The sequence below is a fragment of the Mastacembelus armatus genome, chromosome 14 (assembly GCF_900324485.2).
Source record: "Mastacembelus armatus chromosome 14, fMasArm1.2, whole genome shotgun sequence".
Taxonomy (NCBI): Eukaryota; Metazoa; Chordata; class Actinopteri; order Synbranchiformes; family Mastacembelidae; genus Mastacembelus; species Mastacembelus armatus.
Window position 1 is genome coordinate 16,891,104 of NC_046646.1, and position 17,114 is coordinate 16,908,217.

Here is a 17,114-nt window from a genome sequence, read left to right on the forward strand (position 1 = left end):
TTAAAACAACTTCACAAAAGCTGAAAAAGTATTTACAAGGTGGAAAAGAATCTCCAGTCTTCATCTAAAAAGCTTTAAAAATGTGCAATTTCTTGTTTGGCATGCACACATGGAGGAAAAAAAAAAACATACCCACAGGAGCTTACAGCTGTTGTACCTCATACAAACATCTTTCAGATAAAATATGATTAATAAATATTTCAAACACTCCATACAGTACAGAGAAGATGCATGCATGGCAGTTTTGAGAGAACAAATGTCAATATAAAACCTAAACCAAATGAGTGCTTTATAGCTGATCAAATATAAATAGGAAAAAGATATTTGTACAGCAGAAGGCCTGTCTCTGCTAGAGGAGAAACACAGAAAGGGGTGGCAGCAGGAGTGTTTGACTTCAGTAGTAGCACAGGTTTTTTGAACATTTTGTGCTGAATGTCAGCATTTTCCCTTACTTGTAACTACAAACATATGCTACAATGGTTGTGTGCCTATAACTCTTTAACAGTATAGAGACAGATGAAATATTTTGAGTGTATACATGCACTATCCTCTTGGCATGTGAACACATATGGTCAGAGTGTTACAGTGTAGGACAGTGATAGATATACAGTGTGTACACTCACTAATGATGCTACAACTAGCCACAGAGTTGTGTATGCCACACGGATAATGGCATGATTAGTCTACCAATGTCTACAACGGTAGTCGGAGGAAAAGCAGGTTCACTGATACAGAATATAAACAGAGCAAGGGCAGCATAAGGAATTACGCTTTTATATATTCTGCATCTGCTCTCTGTCAGTCTTTCAGTCAATCTGGAGAGGTCAGACATTTGGGGAGTAAGTTGGATATTAGTGTACAGTAGAAAGCATTCACCTGGGTCATGCATTGCACAATTTCCTCCGGTGGAGGTCTCAAAACAGTAGACACAATAGGTGAGAAAAGTTACTCCAGCTTTTGGCTTTTCCTTCACTGTAAAAGTGACAGCCTTTTCTCTCTCAGTAACAAAACACACTACCATTCTGTAATATTTCTTAAAAAACTAATACCCAAACTCCACTTAGTGCAATAGCAAAAACACTACCAGTGATATGACAGTGTGTCAGGCAGTTTTTTCACTGTCTCTGGTGATACTACCAGCAAACTACATCCTTGATGAAGGAGGCAGCAACAGTCATCAAGTTCGGTCAGGCTTTAAGTTCTGCTGGGAAGCAAATTAGCAATCCAAGCTTTGCAAATGTTTTCACAAGTTCTCAGGGAGAGAACAGATTAGATACTGAATGATTAGCATTAAACAGGACTTAAACATGGAGCGCATCAGTTTTACAACATGTGAGGTTCGCACTTGATTAGAACCACGTCAAGTGGCAATTTGCAATTTCATCAGCAGCAATTTGTAGCATCCAGTAGGTTCAGTGATGGAGCCCAGTTATGTCAGGGATATGATTCACTGTAAAAACTGTAAAATCTCCAGGTATCTCTGGTGGTGTTGTCTTCTCCTTTTCAGATACAAAGATCTGAGGGTTGGTCAGGAATAGTAAGATTCAGGTGTCAGGTCTAAGGTCTAAAGCTCTGCCATAGTGAGTTTACGTCTCAGATTTGGACATCTGATGGTTCAGCATTCAGGAGCCCCCCTACTTTCAATAGGGGCAGGGCAGCATGCCCCACCTTTCCCAGGTAGCGAGATAGGGGTGTAGCAGCACCACCAAAGGAGCAACAACAACCCCATGCTGCAGCCTCTCTTGTACCATCGGGACAAGGTGGGGGGGGTGGGGGAGGGAAAAGGGATGAAGATGGTGCAGGGCCATGGGTTAAGACTGTGTCATGGCCAGGGTGTAGAATTGGGGCTGGGCTTGCATGTTTGTAAGGAGAATGGGGGAAATGAGGGAGATGAGAGCCCAGAGGGAGACTGGGTGATGTGCCTGTGTCAGAGTGTGTGAGCAAGGTGGGTTCTGAGGCTACTGTCGGGAGTGTGCTAGATGATGTCAGGTGTTTGCTGCTGTGTAAATGTGACTGTGCTGAAGTGTGGGCTAAATGTCCCCTGAAAGGATAATAAAGATTAGTGTTCTCATTTTGATAACTTCTCTTTGGCTCAATTGTGTGTGGCAGTGTAAAATCTGATTGGCAGGTTGTGTTTGAGCAACTATGTGAGGAGAACAGGTCTGGGGGTTTGGGAAAATCAAGCAAAGAAGTGTCAGATTCTACTGTTGATAAGGATGAGGAGAGCTGAGAAAGGTTTGGGTCATGGGCTAAATACAGTTTGGGGTCTAGTGGTGGGGGGGAGGGTAGGAAGGTAACTGTCTGGAGCTGTGCAACCGGGGCAGCAGATACACAGGAGGAGGCAGGGGCCAGGTATGTGGGTGCTGGGCCTCCTCTGTAAGACCAGCATCTGATGGTGGCAGAGGATATGGAGGTGGCTTTGGAAGGGTCAATGGTTGAAGTAATGGCGGAGGTAAGGGTGGGGTCGGAAGGGGTGGGGGGCTCCTGACGTCCTGTCAGAGGCTGGTCCCGGAGGCGCTGGAATCGGGGAGGTAAGTTGTGACAACCCGGTACCCCTGGGCGCGGCGGATCATGTCGCGGATTTCCCCGTTGAGCTCCAGCAGCTTGGAGCAGATCAGAGTGAGGTCCTGTCGGGAACCAACCAGGGCAATGGTGCCCGTCTGTCCCAGCGTCTGGTGGCGAAAGTAGACATTGAGCAGCGTCTGGACCTCGCTTTCTGAGCTGCCACCAAAAACTCCATGGGGCCACTGCCTCCTGAAAACAAGATACAAGAGAAAAGGTGTTCATGTGGTACTGGCTACTTGAAATGGATTACCTGCAGAAATATTGCTACTAATTAAGACATTTCAAAAGTTCCAGTTCAATCCAGTTACACATATAATAGTCATAACTGGTGTTTCAGACTCTTTCCTGCTCCAAAATAATTTTCAAACACAAAGAGTGAATGTGATAGTGGGACATAAAGACACCCAGTGTATACATAATATCACCACAAACATTCTTTAGTGTAGTAGTTTGGTAGAGAATTGTTCCACACCTGCACTCCTGGATGTAGCGCACAGCTTTGGTGAACTCATGGTTCTTAAGGCACTCCAATATGGCCTGCACAGCTGCCTCTGAGGTGGGGAAGCTGGGCACAACCATAGCTGCCACCTGGGCAGCGTGTGCGTGAGTGTGGGCCAAGTGTTTGTGTTCTAGGTCGCTGGCTACAGCCGCTTCTGCTGCCTGCAGGCTAGTCTTCAGATCGGTGAGCTCTCGAGACATGTTCAGCAGCTACGAGGCAGAAGGGACACACAGGATGTGTGTGGGTATGTGAGAAGAAAATTTTGTATTATCTGATTCAATACTCAATGTTGACTTTGGGAGCCAGCACCGTGGAAAAGTGTTTGTTTTTTTTAAAAAGTTTAACAGTATTTTAAAACATTTAGCAAACATGTACTTAATTTGCATTGTATACAAATAGATTTTTAAAAGAAATTAAGGACTTTAATAAATGATCTCATAACAAGCACTGTAGAAATAAACTTGTATTTGTGACTCTGACCACTCTGATCGCCAGTATAGTAATTCCTGTCACATAATGACACAGAAAAACTAGTAAAGAACCTACTGTGTTGAATGCTGTTCAATACTGTCTTTATGAATTATGATTTGGCTCACCTCTGGCACAGAGCTAATGGCATGAACTTGACCAATGAGTGAGCAGTAGGACTGAAAGAGCAGCAGAAGCTGGAAGTGCAGCTTGTAGAGCCGCTGACAAAGCTCCAGTTGCTAGAAGACAAAAAAGAAGAAATAAGGTCAGATTTATCTGCAGCAGAGGATGAACAGACACAAGAACACATTCTCCAAAGTAGGCACCACACATACACACACACACACACACACACACACACATACACACACACAAGTACATGATTGCCTTAAGCAAAAGTGATTTAAACAGTTTATTTCAGAGGAATCCAAGGCAAGTGAAGTAACTTAAAGTAAGAAGTAAGAGAACTTACTGCAAGAGACTCCATTTGCTAGACAGCGAGAGAGCATGTTAGGGCATCAGATTGAGGTGAGAGGAAGACAAAGCATCAATCAAACACATGCACTGCACAGTAGAAACCAGCTACCAGGAATTAGTCAACAGCGTATAAAGACTTTAGAATTCAATTAGTCCTTAGCAGGAGGATTAAATATATAACACACAGCAAACATGCAAAGAGAGTAAATATTTCAGTGTGACAAAATTACAGAGGCAAAGAGGCAAAGAAAAACAGAAATATAAAGCACAGATGAAGATGTTACCTGATTATTGAACATTTTTGCCTGCAAACTCTAGGTATCTGCTTGTTACAGTAAATAACTTGTAAATCAGTTGCTTGTACCTTCTCCTCTGAGTCTCCAGGTTGGCAGGTAACCACATTGTCACCGGGGCACCTGGGAAATGTATCCTTACAGTTTCTCAGCCACTGAAGGAAAAAGTGGAAAGGAGAGGGTGAAAAGAAGAGAGTTGGTGAATATTTTGTTTGTCATACATTTGCATGCAAAAAACAGACTTTAATAATAATGTCTAAAAAAAAATCACATTACCGATACAGCAGCCTCCTCTCTGGAATTATAGGTATCCAGGTACTCCTGCAGCTCCAGTGCACTGAATTTCATCTTTTCAAGGAGACCATAGGACATGATCTGAAAAGAAAGTAGAGGTGGAAAATGAGTTCAGTGCATTATGTCAGTCTGACTAATTCAAATTCCATTTTCCATTGTCTGCACACTATCATCAGCTGGTTTAAACAATATGCTGCAATTATCGCCAAGTCAATTATGGCTGACAATACTCACAGTGTCAGCATCAATGTAGATTGTGGGACAATCTGAGCAAGTGCTTAGCATCTGTGAGGACCTGAGGAACTTTGACCCGATGCCCCTTAAGCCCTCTCCAAGGTAAGTGGCAACATCAGTTGTCAGGGTGCAGAATTTACCCTGGATGTTCTGGGGGAAAAAGGATGTTTAAGGAATTACCTTGCTGTTGCACATACTGTACATGCATATAAATCCAACTAGGTCTGTGAGGGGTAGGTTAAGGTTTTACCTTAAAGAGAGATGAGAAGACTTGAAAAGTGTAGACAGCACAGGACCCATCTGAGTCTGTCACAAGCTGGTTGATATGACAGCGCCACGCCTCCTCAGCATCGTCACACACCGTGGGTTGGAAGGCGGCCAAGATGGCAGAGAAAAATGGAGAGGGGGGAGGAGGAAAACCCAGGTCTTCCAAGTCATCCACATCATCATGTAAACTAGAAATGGGAAAGAAAGGAAAAAGGTTTTTATACCTTTCCATTTACTTCATGGGATTATACAGAATAGATAATATTACTGTGTTGTGCCATTTAGATCTGACTCATCTAAAAGGAATTACTTAAGATGTCAAAAGAAAATGTCTGTAAATTGGGGCAATATATGCAAAACACAAACTCCGGTAAAAGCACTCTTCATTTACTTTGAATAACAGGTTACAATGAACAACCTTTGTCCCTGTGCTATATACACAATTATTATAGATGTGGCAGAAATGCACTTAAAATGCAGCTAAACTGAGGTTTAGTTCTACTGTTTATCCATCTGCCAATGAAACAATATTCCATGTTTTCTGTTCTCTTTTTGACCTGTGACATTCACCTGGGGAGACAGTTGGGGTCTAGAAAGTCCAGTGGCGGTTGACAATAGTCTGGGTTGAGGCTGTGATCCAGGCTGGGCAGGTGACCCTGGTGTTGCCCTGGCAGCTCTAGGGTGAAGCTCTCACCACAATCTGAGCCATGAGGGAGTTCATTGGTGCTCAGCGACAGTTCATCATCCTGGGCCTGAGTGTCCTCATCCTCACCACACACCCTCACCTGACGAGAAAAAGATATTTCATTTTCCTGGGGGTAACAAATGCCTCGGAACAATAGGTGACTATTGTGTCATATGTGTATTATTCCTCACATGTAGGCCACTGTGATCATCATGCAGGGCTCCCTGGCCAGGTGTAGTGGCATTGAGGGACTGCGGGTCAGCGGATGTGTCGTAAGAAGTAGACAAAGAATCAGTGTGATTGGTCTCCTCTGATGGAGAGGGGTTAGTCTGGAAGTGGCAGGCAAACCAGGAAGAGTTATAATTCTGACTGACTTATTGTGTCAAATTGAGTAATTCCAGTGACAGACAATAACATTTTTCAGGCTTCAGTGGGAGCTAATGTTCTGAACCAACAGTTCAGGCTACGCACAAGCTGAGAGTGAGAGAGGCTCTGGCTGGTTGAAGACTCCTCTTCCTCTGAGGACTCATCTGAATCATGGGGGTCCTCGTGACCCAGACTGGGGGTGCTGCCTGAGTACTGGCTCTCCTCTAACAGGTCGCCCAGCTCTGTACTGTCCAAAGATCGCCGTCGCACACCCCAGTTAAAGTTATCAACAGTCTCGCCCTAGATAAAACAAACACATATGCATTGCAAGACAAGGGCAGAGACAACGTTAGCTATGAATTTGAGTGCTGTTAGAAGAACATTTTCATGTTAATTTTCAAGATAATGAATGGCTGTTGTCTAAGCGCTTCTGATGACAAGCATAAGATGCAAAATGAATGGTTACTGATGGCATAGAAATGTGCTGGAAAGGCTGTTTGCATTCATTTTTGCCATAAAGACTTCACAGTATCATTTATCTCCCCTTTACCAAGTAGCAGTTCTGTCAGAAATGTAGTTTTGCAACCAAGCTGCTAATGCACAAAGAAAGCACAAACATGTTTTCTTTCAGTGGGAAACAGAGGAGGCAGCAACACCACAGGGCTGATAAAAGCTAATGTAATGCTTCTTTTGAGACCTTACCTGGAGCTCCTAGGCAGCGAGGGGAAGAAAGAGAAAGAGAGAGACAGAGTTAGACAGAGAACAAGACAAGGAGGAGGGGCAGAGTAATATATTTCAAATGTACTGATGTTAAAGACAGCCAGAAAAAAACAAAATAAAAAAAACAGAAACACACAGTAAAGGTAAAAGGGAAGGAAAGAGGCCACTACTTCAGTACATACACTATAAATGAAGTGACCATGATTCAAATATGTGAATCTCACCTCTCCGTCCTCCAGCTCCACGTCCAGGAAGTCAAAATCTCGGAAAACCCTAAACTGCTGCTCGCTGGCAGTGTCGTCTAGCGTGTCCTCCCTGGTTCCGCCCTCCTCCGATGACACACCACTTTCCCGCACCTCCATCATGTCCAAGTCACCACATGATGAGAAAATCACCTGATAAAAAAACAAGTAAATGCATTTTAAAAATCAATCAAGAAAAGGTATTTACACTCAAACGCTTCTGGTGAAGTTTACATTAAAACATCAACTTTCTTACAAATGATGGAGGCCTTATTTGATAAGATTAACTATTCCACATGCAAGGTCTTTGTTGACTGTAAATAAGCAGGCAGCACTGGTAGAACTGTCAACAGCAGTTGGGAGGGAGCTTACAGATGGATTCTTGGTGAGTCCAACTTCTTGTCCACAAAGAGACAAAACGTTCACCAGTTTCTCTCTGGTTCTTTTCTGTATGTAGCACAAAGACAGTGAGAAAAACGATTAATCAAAGATGGAATAGACTCTATCATACTTGAGACTGTTCGTTTCTACCTGCTGCAGGTACTAAAATAACCAACAAATCAACTGAGCCCAGAGCTTCCATTAATGTAACGTGTATATGTATACACATGTCATGTATAGTATTTGCCTGTGCTTGTAACTATGGCAGGTACCTGCAGAGACATATGAGTTTGATGTCAAATCAAAAAAGGGTAGTTGCCAGCCCATTATTAGATACATCACTCAGCAGCAGCTTTGACATTTTGATATATTAATTAATGTGTTACTAGTGTTAAAATACCAAGCTGCAAAGAGAACACATCAAAAACTGTACATTACAAAAACAGAAGCTGTGACAGGTGTGCAATTGATTTACTTTTCTCTACCTGAGATAATTGTGGTCGCCTCCAGCTGACAGGCACCAGAATTGTGTTGGAGTTGGATCCGGAGGAAGTGGAGGAAGTGCTGCGGGTTACAGCCATGGCTCTGGCCTTCGCCTCTCTACCCCCTGAACCCTGGAGCTCATCAAATCGACGCCCAATCACTGGAGTCTGTAAACAAGACAATGAACATTTTGAACGGAACTGACAATGACGTGGTTCGCTTATTGTTAAATCAAAAAGTCTGTAAACCTGGTTTATCTCCCTGTACTCACTGCATTACACACATGGGAAATCAATATGCCAGTTTTATTTTGTTGTGTCCTCACCTCAGAGATGTCAAAGGTGAAGTCCAGTGTTTTCCCAGGTAGTGCTTTGGCTGAACCATCCCAGACCCTGCTGACCTCTAGGTTGGAAAGGTCGCCCTGCGTGTGGCCGTATACAGGATGAACTAGGCTGGCAGAGCGTGATACCACAAGCTTCAAGATGTTCAAGGCATCCTTCCAGTGTATTGTCTGTGAAATCACATGTTAAACACAGTCTAAACAGACAGCAGTACAGTACTTTACTGCTTGCAGCAACACACAGAGTAGTACTTAAATAGGCTTTAGCTAACAGAAACATAAAGTATTTTAGGACACTTACCTGGACAAACTTTTCAATGGTCTTCATGACATCAGCATTGAACTGTTTGACCTGTACAGCAGTCAGGTCCATGTGGCTAAGCAGACAGTAGATGATCTGGAGTAGAGACTGCTGCATACTGGGAAGGCCCTTATCCAGCAGCTAATAAAACAGATTGAGACATTCAGCAAGTAACAAAGCATGAAAACACAAACCTGATCTTGTTAGTAGAGGCAAAGTAAATGGGGATATAAGCAATATAACAACAGACTGCAGGGCCAACCATGTAAACCAAGAAATAAAATGTAAAATGAATATTTTTAAGCACTTGCCTCAGCCATGTAAGTGACCATGTTGAGTGTGATGTCAGAGAAAGCCTCATGAAGGTAGCGGCAAACAACACTGACCCAGGAGAAAGGGTCCCGTGTATAGGAACGTGTTTTATAGAGAGTCATCACATGGGCCAGATGTGATAGCTTTGTGTTCTTCTCCTCCAGACACACCTGAGAGAGGAGAAGATAAAACATAAGAGAGAGGAAGAGCACCTTGATTTGTCATAAAGCTCAAACTAACCTGAAATAAACTAGAAAACTGCAGTGACCTCAAATGAAGAATTGCATTGTACCTGAGCGATTCTCTCAGCACTCTCCTTACAAAACTGAGTTGGGTGACCAAAGTGTTGCACCAGGTGAGGCAGCAGACACAACACATTCAGAGGGAAACCTGCTCAAAGAAAACAGGTTGACCTTCCACGCCACCCTAATGGATGCTAAAATGATATGGGCAGAAAATTATAGTGCTCCCCAGGTCCTACCTATAGACTGGGAACTGTCCACAACTGGCACCCGGGAGACTGGTGTGAGCTGACAGAAGAGCTGTAAGGTGAGGTCAGAAGTGGCCTGGGAGGTAAAACCCTTCAACAAAAGCTGTTGAATCCCGGAGAACCCGCTCCACCTGAGCTGAGCCTGCAGCTTCTCTAAGCGCTCGCGGTTCTCCACTCTGTCTAAGGGTACCTGGGAAATAAATAAATATAATAATGAAAAATGAATACAATAAATATAACAATTTTAGCTGTCCTGCTCATAACATGAAAGTTTTGGTCCATTTGGGAGTAGTAGGAAGCAGCACTGCCCTCAGAAAATGTTTGTTTATCTTTGTTTGTTTAATGTTTATCTCTGCCATAACTCGTTTCTTTGATTTCACAGCATTCCACTTAAGATCAGTAAGTTTTATCTTATCTACCTTCGACAGCAGCTTGTGAATAAGGCGAAGGGACATCTGATATTCAAACTCAAAGTCCGATTCCATAAGTGACACTGCCACCCAGAAGACAGTGGCCAGTATTGATGAAGGATGGGAAACGTGAGCAGGATCTGATAGAACACTGGGATCAATACGATTGGTTGATGATGTGCATGAGCCAGAGGTTCTTCCTGCTCGGGTGAGGCCATGACTGTTGCAGGCCTGTATGTTAAAAAGAAGAGAAAGTAAAAGATGTTACTGGAATGACTTGAAATAAGTTTTTATCAACAGTGATTAGTAGAGAGCTGCAGTTACACCATTCTCACATCAGATCAACTAAAGCCATAATATTAGCATATTAACAGTTCCAAACAGAAAAAGAATATACATCAAGAATTTACTTAGTCATCTGAAGCATTAGGTATCATTAAGTATCATTATGAAAGAGCACTCCTTTCTTGCCTGTATGCGGTCCAGAGTTGCACTGCGAGGAGGATCACTCAATTGGTTGCCACACTCGCCAAACTTCTTGGGGGCCGAGTAGGACCGCTGGTGGCGTTGTGATGACAGCCCAACAAATCCTGGGCCAGGAAAATTTAACTGACCCGTGCTCTTTCTGTTCATAAGTTTGTCACTGGTCACAAAGTCCGGTGAGGAAGTCCTGTGAGTCACAATAACAATGCATACACCTGAATACGGTTATACATGTTGAATATAGTATCTTTGTATCAGTATCACTAGGAAAATGACAGGAGGTTTTGGTGGCTACACTGAGTAAATTAAAATACACACATAAAGATGGAAGGCATACCTGGTTAGAGCTGCCATAAGGTCACTGTTTTTCAGACATTCAGCAAGATTCACAACCACAGACTCCAGTGTTAACAGCACCTCCATCACATAGCCCTAAAACACAAATCTTGTTGAAACAAGCAAAACAAGCAAAAACCTCTGCATCATCATGAATCCTGCAGAATACAAATAGTGTACTGCTGGAATAAGTCTTTCCTATACTGCCTCCAACCTCACAATCTCTCATTCGCGCCCCCACTCACCTGCACCTCGTCTCCGTGTTCTCCCACAACCTCAACGAGCCGTGACACCAGGTCAGAGACAGCATGGTTGTTGATCGGCTGTTTGAGAGCTCTGAAGATCTGGAACGACCGCCCAGCATAGTGACGTGACGAGCTGCACAGAGCCGTCTGTAAAGCCACGTCACTCAGCTGCTGCTCCAAGTGGAAGTCTATATAAACAGATGGGTACAAAGACAGATACAGACACAGAAGCACGCGTTGCAGGTTTGTCAACACTATGAGACGTTAACGTTCTTACTTAAAATAAATAGAATTGCGAAGACTGGTAGTGTTAATGATGCATTTAGTGCTACTGTGTTGGATTTTTCAAAGTCTGGAGGATTGCTTCGTGATGGAACACAAACAAGGACTTTAATCAAATTATTTAAAAACAAAATATGGATTTTCAGAGATGCTGTGCATGAATCATAATGTAGTACATTTAATTTATTATTTCCTTACCAGACTTAGACTCTTTGAAGACAGACATGACATGGCGTAGGAAGTTGGACAGCTGCTCTGCACTCTTGGAGTTGGGGTTCTTTGGTGTGATGTCCTCATGCACCCAGAGTGGCCCAAATGCTCTGAGTAACAACAACACAGTACTCCAGGCACTATATACCCACCACCAGTAGCACCAGATAAGTGTTAAACAAGCACTATGCAGTAAGTGCGCAGTGAGATTATCTCTCTCTCTCTCTCTCTCTCACACACACACACACACACACACACACACTTCACAAACACATTATCAAAATATTCTATAGGTGTGGAGGTCTGCGTACCTGGTGGAGAGAAACTCAATGAGTTTATTTGTCTTCTCATCCGTCTCATTGGTTGTATCTTCAAGGTCCTCTAGATCATCAGGTGTCACAATAGGCAAATTTCCAACACTACCTGCAGAGCTGCCACCACCCAAACTGGCAGAGGAAGAATTGGAGGTGGAACTAAGGCCAGAATCCACCACGGGAGATGTCTGCCACTCTCGCAGGAAGTCGGGTGCATCTAAGGGAACATGACCATAGAGTATACAGAATTACATGTACTGTTAACTTACTTTATCATGTTGTTAGTTACTGTACTTTTTCAGTAGGTTTGTATCAAATTTGCCATCTGAAAACTGATTAATATCCACACTGGTAAATGTCAGAGGATTAATAAATGTGTGTAGGCAGATTGAGCATTTTCTACTTACGTGACTGCTGGTACTCTGTGTGGTAGCTGGACTTAATGGTGAGGGTCTTGTTGTCACTCATCTCTCTTGTCAGCATCAAAACTGAGGCTATTACCTGGAAACACAAAAATGTGGCAGTTAGTGAAACCTGCCCCAAGCCAAGTATATGAATTCACTTAAGAACTAATAACTTTCCATTGCTGCAATGTGTAATATGATGTTTAGTGTAAAATGGTAATAATGTGTAATAATAAAAAACTAAATGTTAGGCTCCCACTCTGACCTGAAAGTTGTTGTTGCAGGAGAGGGCAATGAGGAGGTGAAGAAGGAGGCGTTTGCTGTGTTCATAGACCTCTGGCCTGTAGTGGTCCAAACCTGGCCAACAAAACACACATGCAATGTCACAACAGCAGGATTATAAATCTGCATGCAAAGTAGAGCACAGACTATAACAGCAGGGTGCATTTAGCATAACATATGCAACATGACAGGTTGTGTTGTATTATATAACTTCACATGCGTAGTAATACTGATGTAATTATAATGAACAGCCTGAGCTCAAGGGCTAGTATGTTGAATATGCAGACTAAATAACTCCATATATGTCCGCGCAGCTGAGAGGGCAGGTATGTATCCTCATGTTAGACAATACCATCTTGGTGAGAAATGTAGACTCTGGGGCACGTGTCTATGCCAGACGAGTACTGTTTGTTCTGACTGTCAGTGGTGGATGAAGATAAAGCCTCATGCCATTAAATTATTCAACATCACAAAAATGCCTGCATGCCTCAAGTTATTTTTGTGTGGGTAGTATGTGTTTGAAAGGACAGTGAACAATGATTACTGATCATATCTTTTTAGGTCATATTTCCTTACTGGGAGTTACGAGTAAGAGAAGTTGGATTACTAGTTCACGTTCTCACAAAGTAATAATTCAATCTTCAAAATACTTCTGGTTAAAAATGAACACGTGTTTTATGCATGACATTTAGAATATGTGACTACTTTCCCCTTTCTCGTTCAAAGTCTTAAAGATAAAAGCTAGCCTTGTACCAAGAGAAAGCAAAGTGTCCTGGGTGTATGTTTGTTGTGTAGACCTACCCAAGAAGAGGGCATGTAGTAGCAGGGGCAGATGTAAAGCCCAATCTTCTCTCACGCTGTGGTCCACCACCATTTCAGTCATAAAGATCACTGCAATGTTACACCTGATGACCCGCACACGCACACGCACGCACGCACACGCACGCACACGCACGCACGCACGCACGCACGCACGCACGCACGCACGCACGCACGCACGCACGCACACACACACACACACACACACACACACACACACACACACAAATCTTGTGAGAACACGACAAAATGAAATATATTTCCTTTTTCCATTGACAACCATTCTTGGGACATTCAATTACTGTAGCTCACAATAAATGTCCTAGAGCAGTTCTGTACAAAGCTACTACATCACAGATTCTGTTTTCTAATAATTAGTATAAAGAATTATACAAACGATAACAAATCTAGTCAGTCAAATTAATACATGAAAAAGTTAGAGCTAACCACACCCAAGAGAAAACTTGTATTTTCTATTGTGTTGTTAGAGCAGATTACCAGAATGTGCTTCAGACAAGATATTATGGAGATACAGATTCCACAGATTCCAGGAAGTATTTCTAGTCAGGTGTAGCTGTGACCTATTGAACATTCTCAGTCAAGTCTTAGAAAACAGCTTTGTGTATGTCTTGTGTAACATCCTCCTGGAACTGAGAAGCATCATTCAAAATGTGATAGTTAACACGGCAAACTCAGCTTATGTCATTAATCGACTTGATTGGTGACATAAAGCATGGCCTAAGTAGAAATGGCGTAAGCTGGAGTACGACTGTATTTCCAAGGATATAATGCTTCAGTAATGTAAGATGTAGGTGAATTATAACTCTAACCTGAATCTCATTTTCATTTCATTATAAATAATATTTTTGAGATGTTAGGAGTGACAGAAGTTCATTCACAAAACCTTTCTAATATGCATTAACAAGCTGCCTACTTTTCATGCCGTGCTGGAGTTTCAAGAGTAGGTGATTCATGTGTGAAGCAATGCCTGGCTTAACTGACTCTGCTGATGTGTTGCCGACGTGTGTCCATGATTGTTGGTGAGTACCTGTGCAGTGGTCCTCTAGGTGTGATGGTTTCTGGAAGGTAGTCAACCAGAGGAGCCCAGCAGCCTCCATTAACAGGCATCGGTAAGGGCTGAGGACGGTTGGTCTCCAGAACGCTCAGTAGCCAGCCAGCATATGGAGGAAGTGGGTCAGCTACAAAAACAAATCAATCCAAAGATTTTGTCACTTAAATATGACTGTGGCTGTTCAGCCTGGTCACACAATCCATGTTGGTTTCACCATAAAAGGTGTGTACTTTCAATACTAGGTATGAAGGCCTTAGGTCAAAGTGGGTGGAGAACATTATAGACTAAGAATCCATGTCCTACAGCTCTGCATATTAGTCATGTTGTTTGTATGGTAAGTCCCTGTGAGCTCTGTGCATGAGTACACCCTGGACAGCTCCAATAACTATGTACATTCATGGTCATGTAAGACAAGACAACTTACCTTTTTCATCCTCATATGAGCCTCCTGAGCTGTTGCTGTAGCGAGACTCCAGTCTATTGTGAGCCCTGGCCCTTCTGAAACAAAATACATGATATTACAATGAAATTCAGATTCTAGATTTATACCAGTCTGATAGTTTAATATTTAGTTGGCATAGTAACATATGCATGTAATAACCAGTTGAAAAACTGCCAACTTCAATACAAGTACCCATAAAAAGTAAATTAATAGTATATTATTAATAGTAATAATTGGTATTAATACTAACCGTTCTTCACTCTCTCTGACCAGCTTGTTCTCATCTGTATCTTGCAGGTTCTCCTGACCAGCCACCACAGTGTTACTGCTGGAGGTGGTGCCTGCACATAATAAACATTACAGATTATCTTTAGAAACACAGTACAGTCACTCATTTGTCAGATACACATCTGGCACGTTGAAACTGACATGATGAGATGACAATCATTTCATCGATGACAATCATTTCATCGCCATACTGTACAACCTTAAATACAAAATATCCATCCACCCCACTATCACCTTCCAGTCCTTTGAAGCTCTCATAGCACGTATTCATGGTCACACACCAACCTTCTTGGCCACTATCTACCGCCCACCAAAACCTAACCCGACCTTCTTGGACGAACTGTCTGACCTCTTAGCTGACCTCATCTCTCTGTCAGCCAACATAATTCTTCTTGGTGATTTTAACATCCACTTCGACAATCCCAACAACACCGCTACAAAAGACCTAATTTCCTGTCTGGACAGCTTTGGGCTCCAACAATACATCACCTCCCCAACACATTCTCTAGGCCACACCCTCGACTTAGTCTGCTGCCCTGGCGTCACAGTTCAGTCATGTTCTACCCTCGACACCTTCTTCTCCGACCACAAACTAGTCTGCTTTAACTCCAAACTACCTCTCTTCAAAACCCACCTCTCCCGCACCATCACCTTCTGTAACTTAAAGAACATCGACCTCCCCTCCTTCACTGCTGCTCTCAACAACCTTTCATGTACTAATTACACACCGTCCCTCTCCAACATGTTATCCAATTTCAACTGTGAGCTACGAAATCTACTCAACACCTTCGCCCCACTCAAAACTAGATCTGTATCCTTTACGCACTCTGCTCCATGGTACACACCCGAACTCCGCCTCCTCAAAACCCAAGCCCGTCGCCTTGAACGTCTCTTCAAAAAAACCGGTTCATCCACCCACAAGGACTTATACCTAAACCACATACTGAAGTACAAGCAAACCATTACTCAAACAAAATCTGACTTCTATGCCTCGCTTATTGTATCCGCCTCTGGCTCCACGCGTTCCCTCTTCTCCACTGTCAAAAATTTATTGGGCCCTCCCGATACTCCTCTCTTCCCTTCACTCTCCACCACCTTGTGCAATAACTTCCTGGATTTCTTCTCATCAAAAATCGAAAATATACACCAGCAATTTCCCCCCATCTGTGACACTGCGAACTGCCTCCACTGTACCCTTCCCTCTCTACCAGTATCCTCCCTGCTTTCGAGTTTTATCATTCCACCCACCACGGTTATCTCTTCCCTGATCCTCAAATCCAAACCCTCAACCTGCAAACTTGACCCCCTACCAACCAACCTCGTCAAGCTCTGTCTCCCCTCTCTCCTTCCTCATCTTACCCACATTATTCACACTTCCCTCAGTTCTGGCATCGTATCCCCATCACTCAAGACAGCCATCATCTCACCAATTCTAAAAAAACCTGGTCTCGATCCTGCCGACCTTAACAACTTCCGCCCTATCTCCAATCTCCCGTTCCTCTCCAAAATCCTGGAAAAAGTTGTTCACCACCAGGTCCATACCCACCTTTCCGCCAATAGCCTATACGAACACTTTCAATCTGGTTTCCGCCAACTTCACAGCACTGAAACTGCCCTGGTCAAAATCACCAACGACCTCCTAGTAGCCGCAGACTCTGGCCTTGTCTCCATCCTCATCCTCCTTGACCTAACTGCAGCTTTTGACACCATCTCACACAATATTCTCCTCCATCGCCTTGCTTCCATCGGTCCTCTCATGGTTCACCTCCTACCTATCTGACCGCACCCAGTCCGTCCATCTCCAGAACTTCCACTCCCAGCCCTCCACTGTCAGTTGTGGCGTGCCTCAGGGCTCTGTCCTGGGGCCCCTCCTCTTTATTATTTATCTCCTTCCTCTCGGAAATATCCTTAGGCAACATAACATCAATTTCCACTGTTATGCAGACGACACCCAGCTCTACCTCTCTGCTGCTCCATCTTCTACCCTCCCCCCTCCCTCCCTCCTTACCTGCTTACATAATATCAAATCCTGGTTCACCCATAACTTTTTGAAACTCAACCCTGACAAAACTGAAATTCTCCTCGTGGGCACCAGATCCACCCTTTCTAA

The 17,114-nt window shown here is 43.3% G+C and overlaps 1 protein-coding gene across 4 annotated transcripts in view; it reads right to left on the reverse strand.

Annotated features, from left to right (window-relative positions):
- Window positions 1-426: 426 nt before the first annotated feature.
- Window positions 427-17,114, reverse strand: part of fryb (furry homolog b (Drosophila)) — a 50,284-nt gene continuing 33,596 nt past the window's right edge. For 3 of the 4 annotated variants that reach the window (XM_026327971.1, XM_026327968.2, XM_026327970.1), the window contains exons 36-66: window positions 14,967-15,057; window positions 14,699-14,772; window positions 14,251-14,401; window positions 13,185-13,288; window positions 12,367-12,458; window positions 12,105-12,198; window positions 11,695-11,914; window positions 11,372-11,523; window positions 10,892-11,079; window positions 10,648-10,742; window positions 10,299-10,497; window positions 9,837-10,058; window positions 9,409-9,607; window positions 9,220-9,317; window positions 8,927-9,097; window positions 8,616-8,756; window positions 8,300-8,485; window positions 7,977-8,141; window positions 7,483-7,557; window positions 7,093-7,263; window positions 6,851-6,859; window positions 6,254-6,448; window positions 5,974-6,111; window positions 5,668-5,882; window positions 5,081-5,285; window positions 4,831-4,980; window positions 4,579-4,677; window positions 4,374-4,457; window positions 3,661-3,771; window positions 3,038-3,273; window positions 427-2,754 (exon numbers count right to left, since the gene is read on the reverse strand). In XM_026327971.1, coding sequence (XP_026183756.1) covers window positions 2,496-2,754; window positions 3,038-3,273; window positions 3,661-3,771; window positions 4,374-4,457; window positions 4,579-4,677; window positions 4,831-4,980; window positions 5,081-5,285; window positions 5,668-5,882; window positions 5,974-6,111; window positions 6,254-6,448; window positions 6,851-6,859; window positions 7,093-7,263; window positions 7,483-7,557; window positions 7,977-8,141; window positions 8,300-8,485; window positions 8,616-8,756; window positions 8,927-9,097; window positions 9,220-9,317; window positions 9,409-9,607; window positions 9,837-10,058; window positions 10,299-10,497; window positions 10,648-10,742; window positions 10,892-11,079; window positions 11,372-11,523; window positions 11,695-11,914; window positions 12,105-12,198; window positions 12,367-12,458; window positions 13,185-13,288; window positions 14,251-14,401; window positions 14,699-14,772; window positions 14,967-15,057 — 4,589 coding nt within the window. In that variant the 3' untranslated portion in view covers window positions 427-2,495. The remainder of the gene's footprint in view (window positions 2,755-3,037; window positions 3,274-3,660; window positions 3,772-4,373; window positions 4,458-4,578; window positions 4,678-4,830; window positions 4,981-5,080; window positions 5,286-5,667; window positions 5,883-5,973; window positions 6,112-6,253; window positions 6,449-6,850; window positions 6,860-7,092; window positions 7,264-7,482; window positions 7,558-7,976; window positions 8,142-8,299; window positions 8,486-8,615; window positions 8,757-8,926; window positions 9,098-9,219; window positions 9,318-9,408; window positions 9,608-9,836; window positions 10,059-10,298; window positions 10,498-10,647; window positions 10,743-10,891; window positions 11,080-11,371; window positions 11,524-11,694; window positions 11,915-12,104; window positions 12,199-12,366; window positions 12,459-13,184; window positions 13,289-14,250; window positions 14,402-14,698; window positions 14,773-14,966; window positions 15,058-17,114) is intronic. The other variant, XM_026327969.2, reaches the window with a different exon arrangement.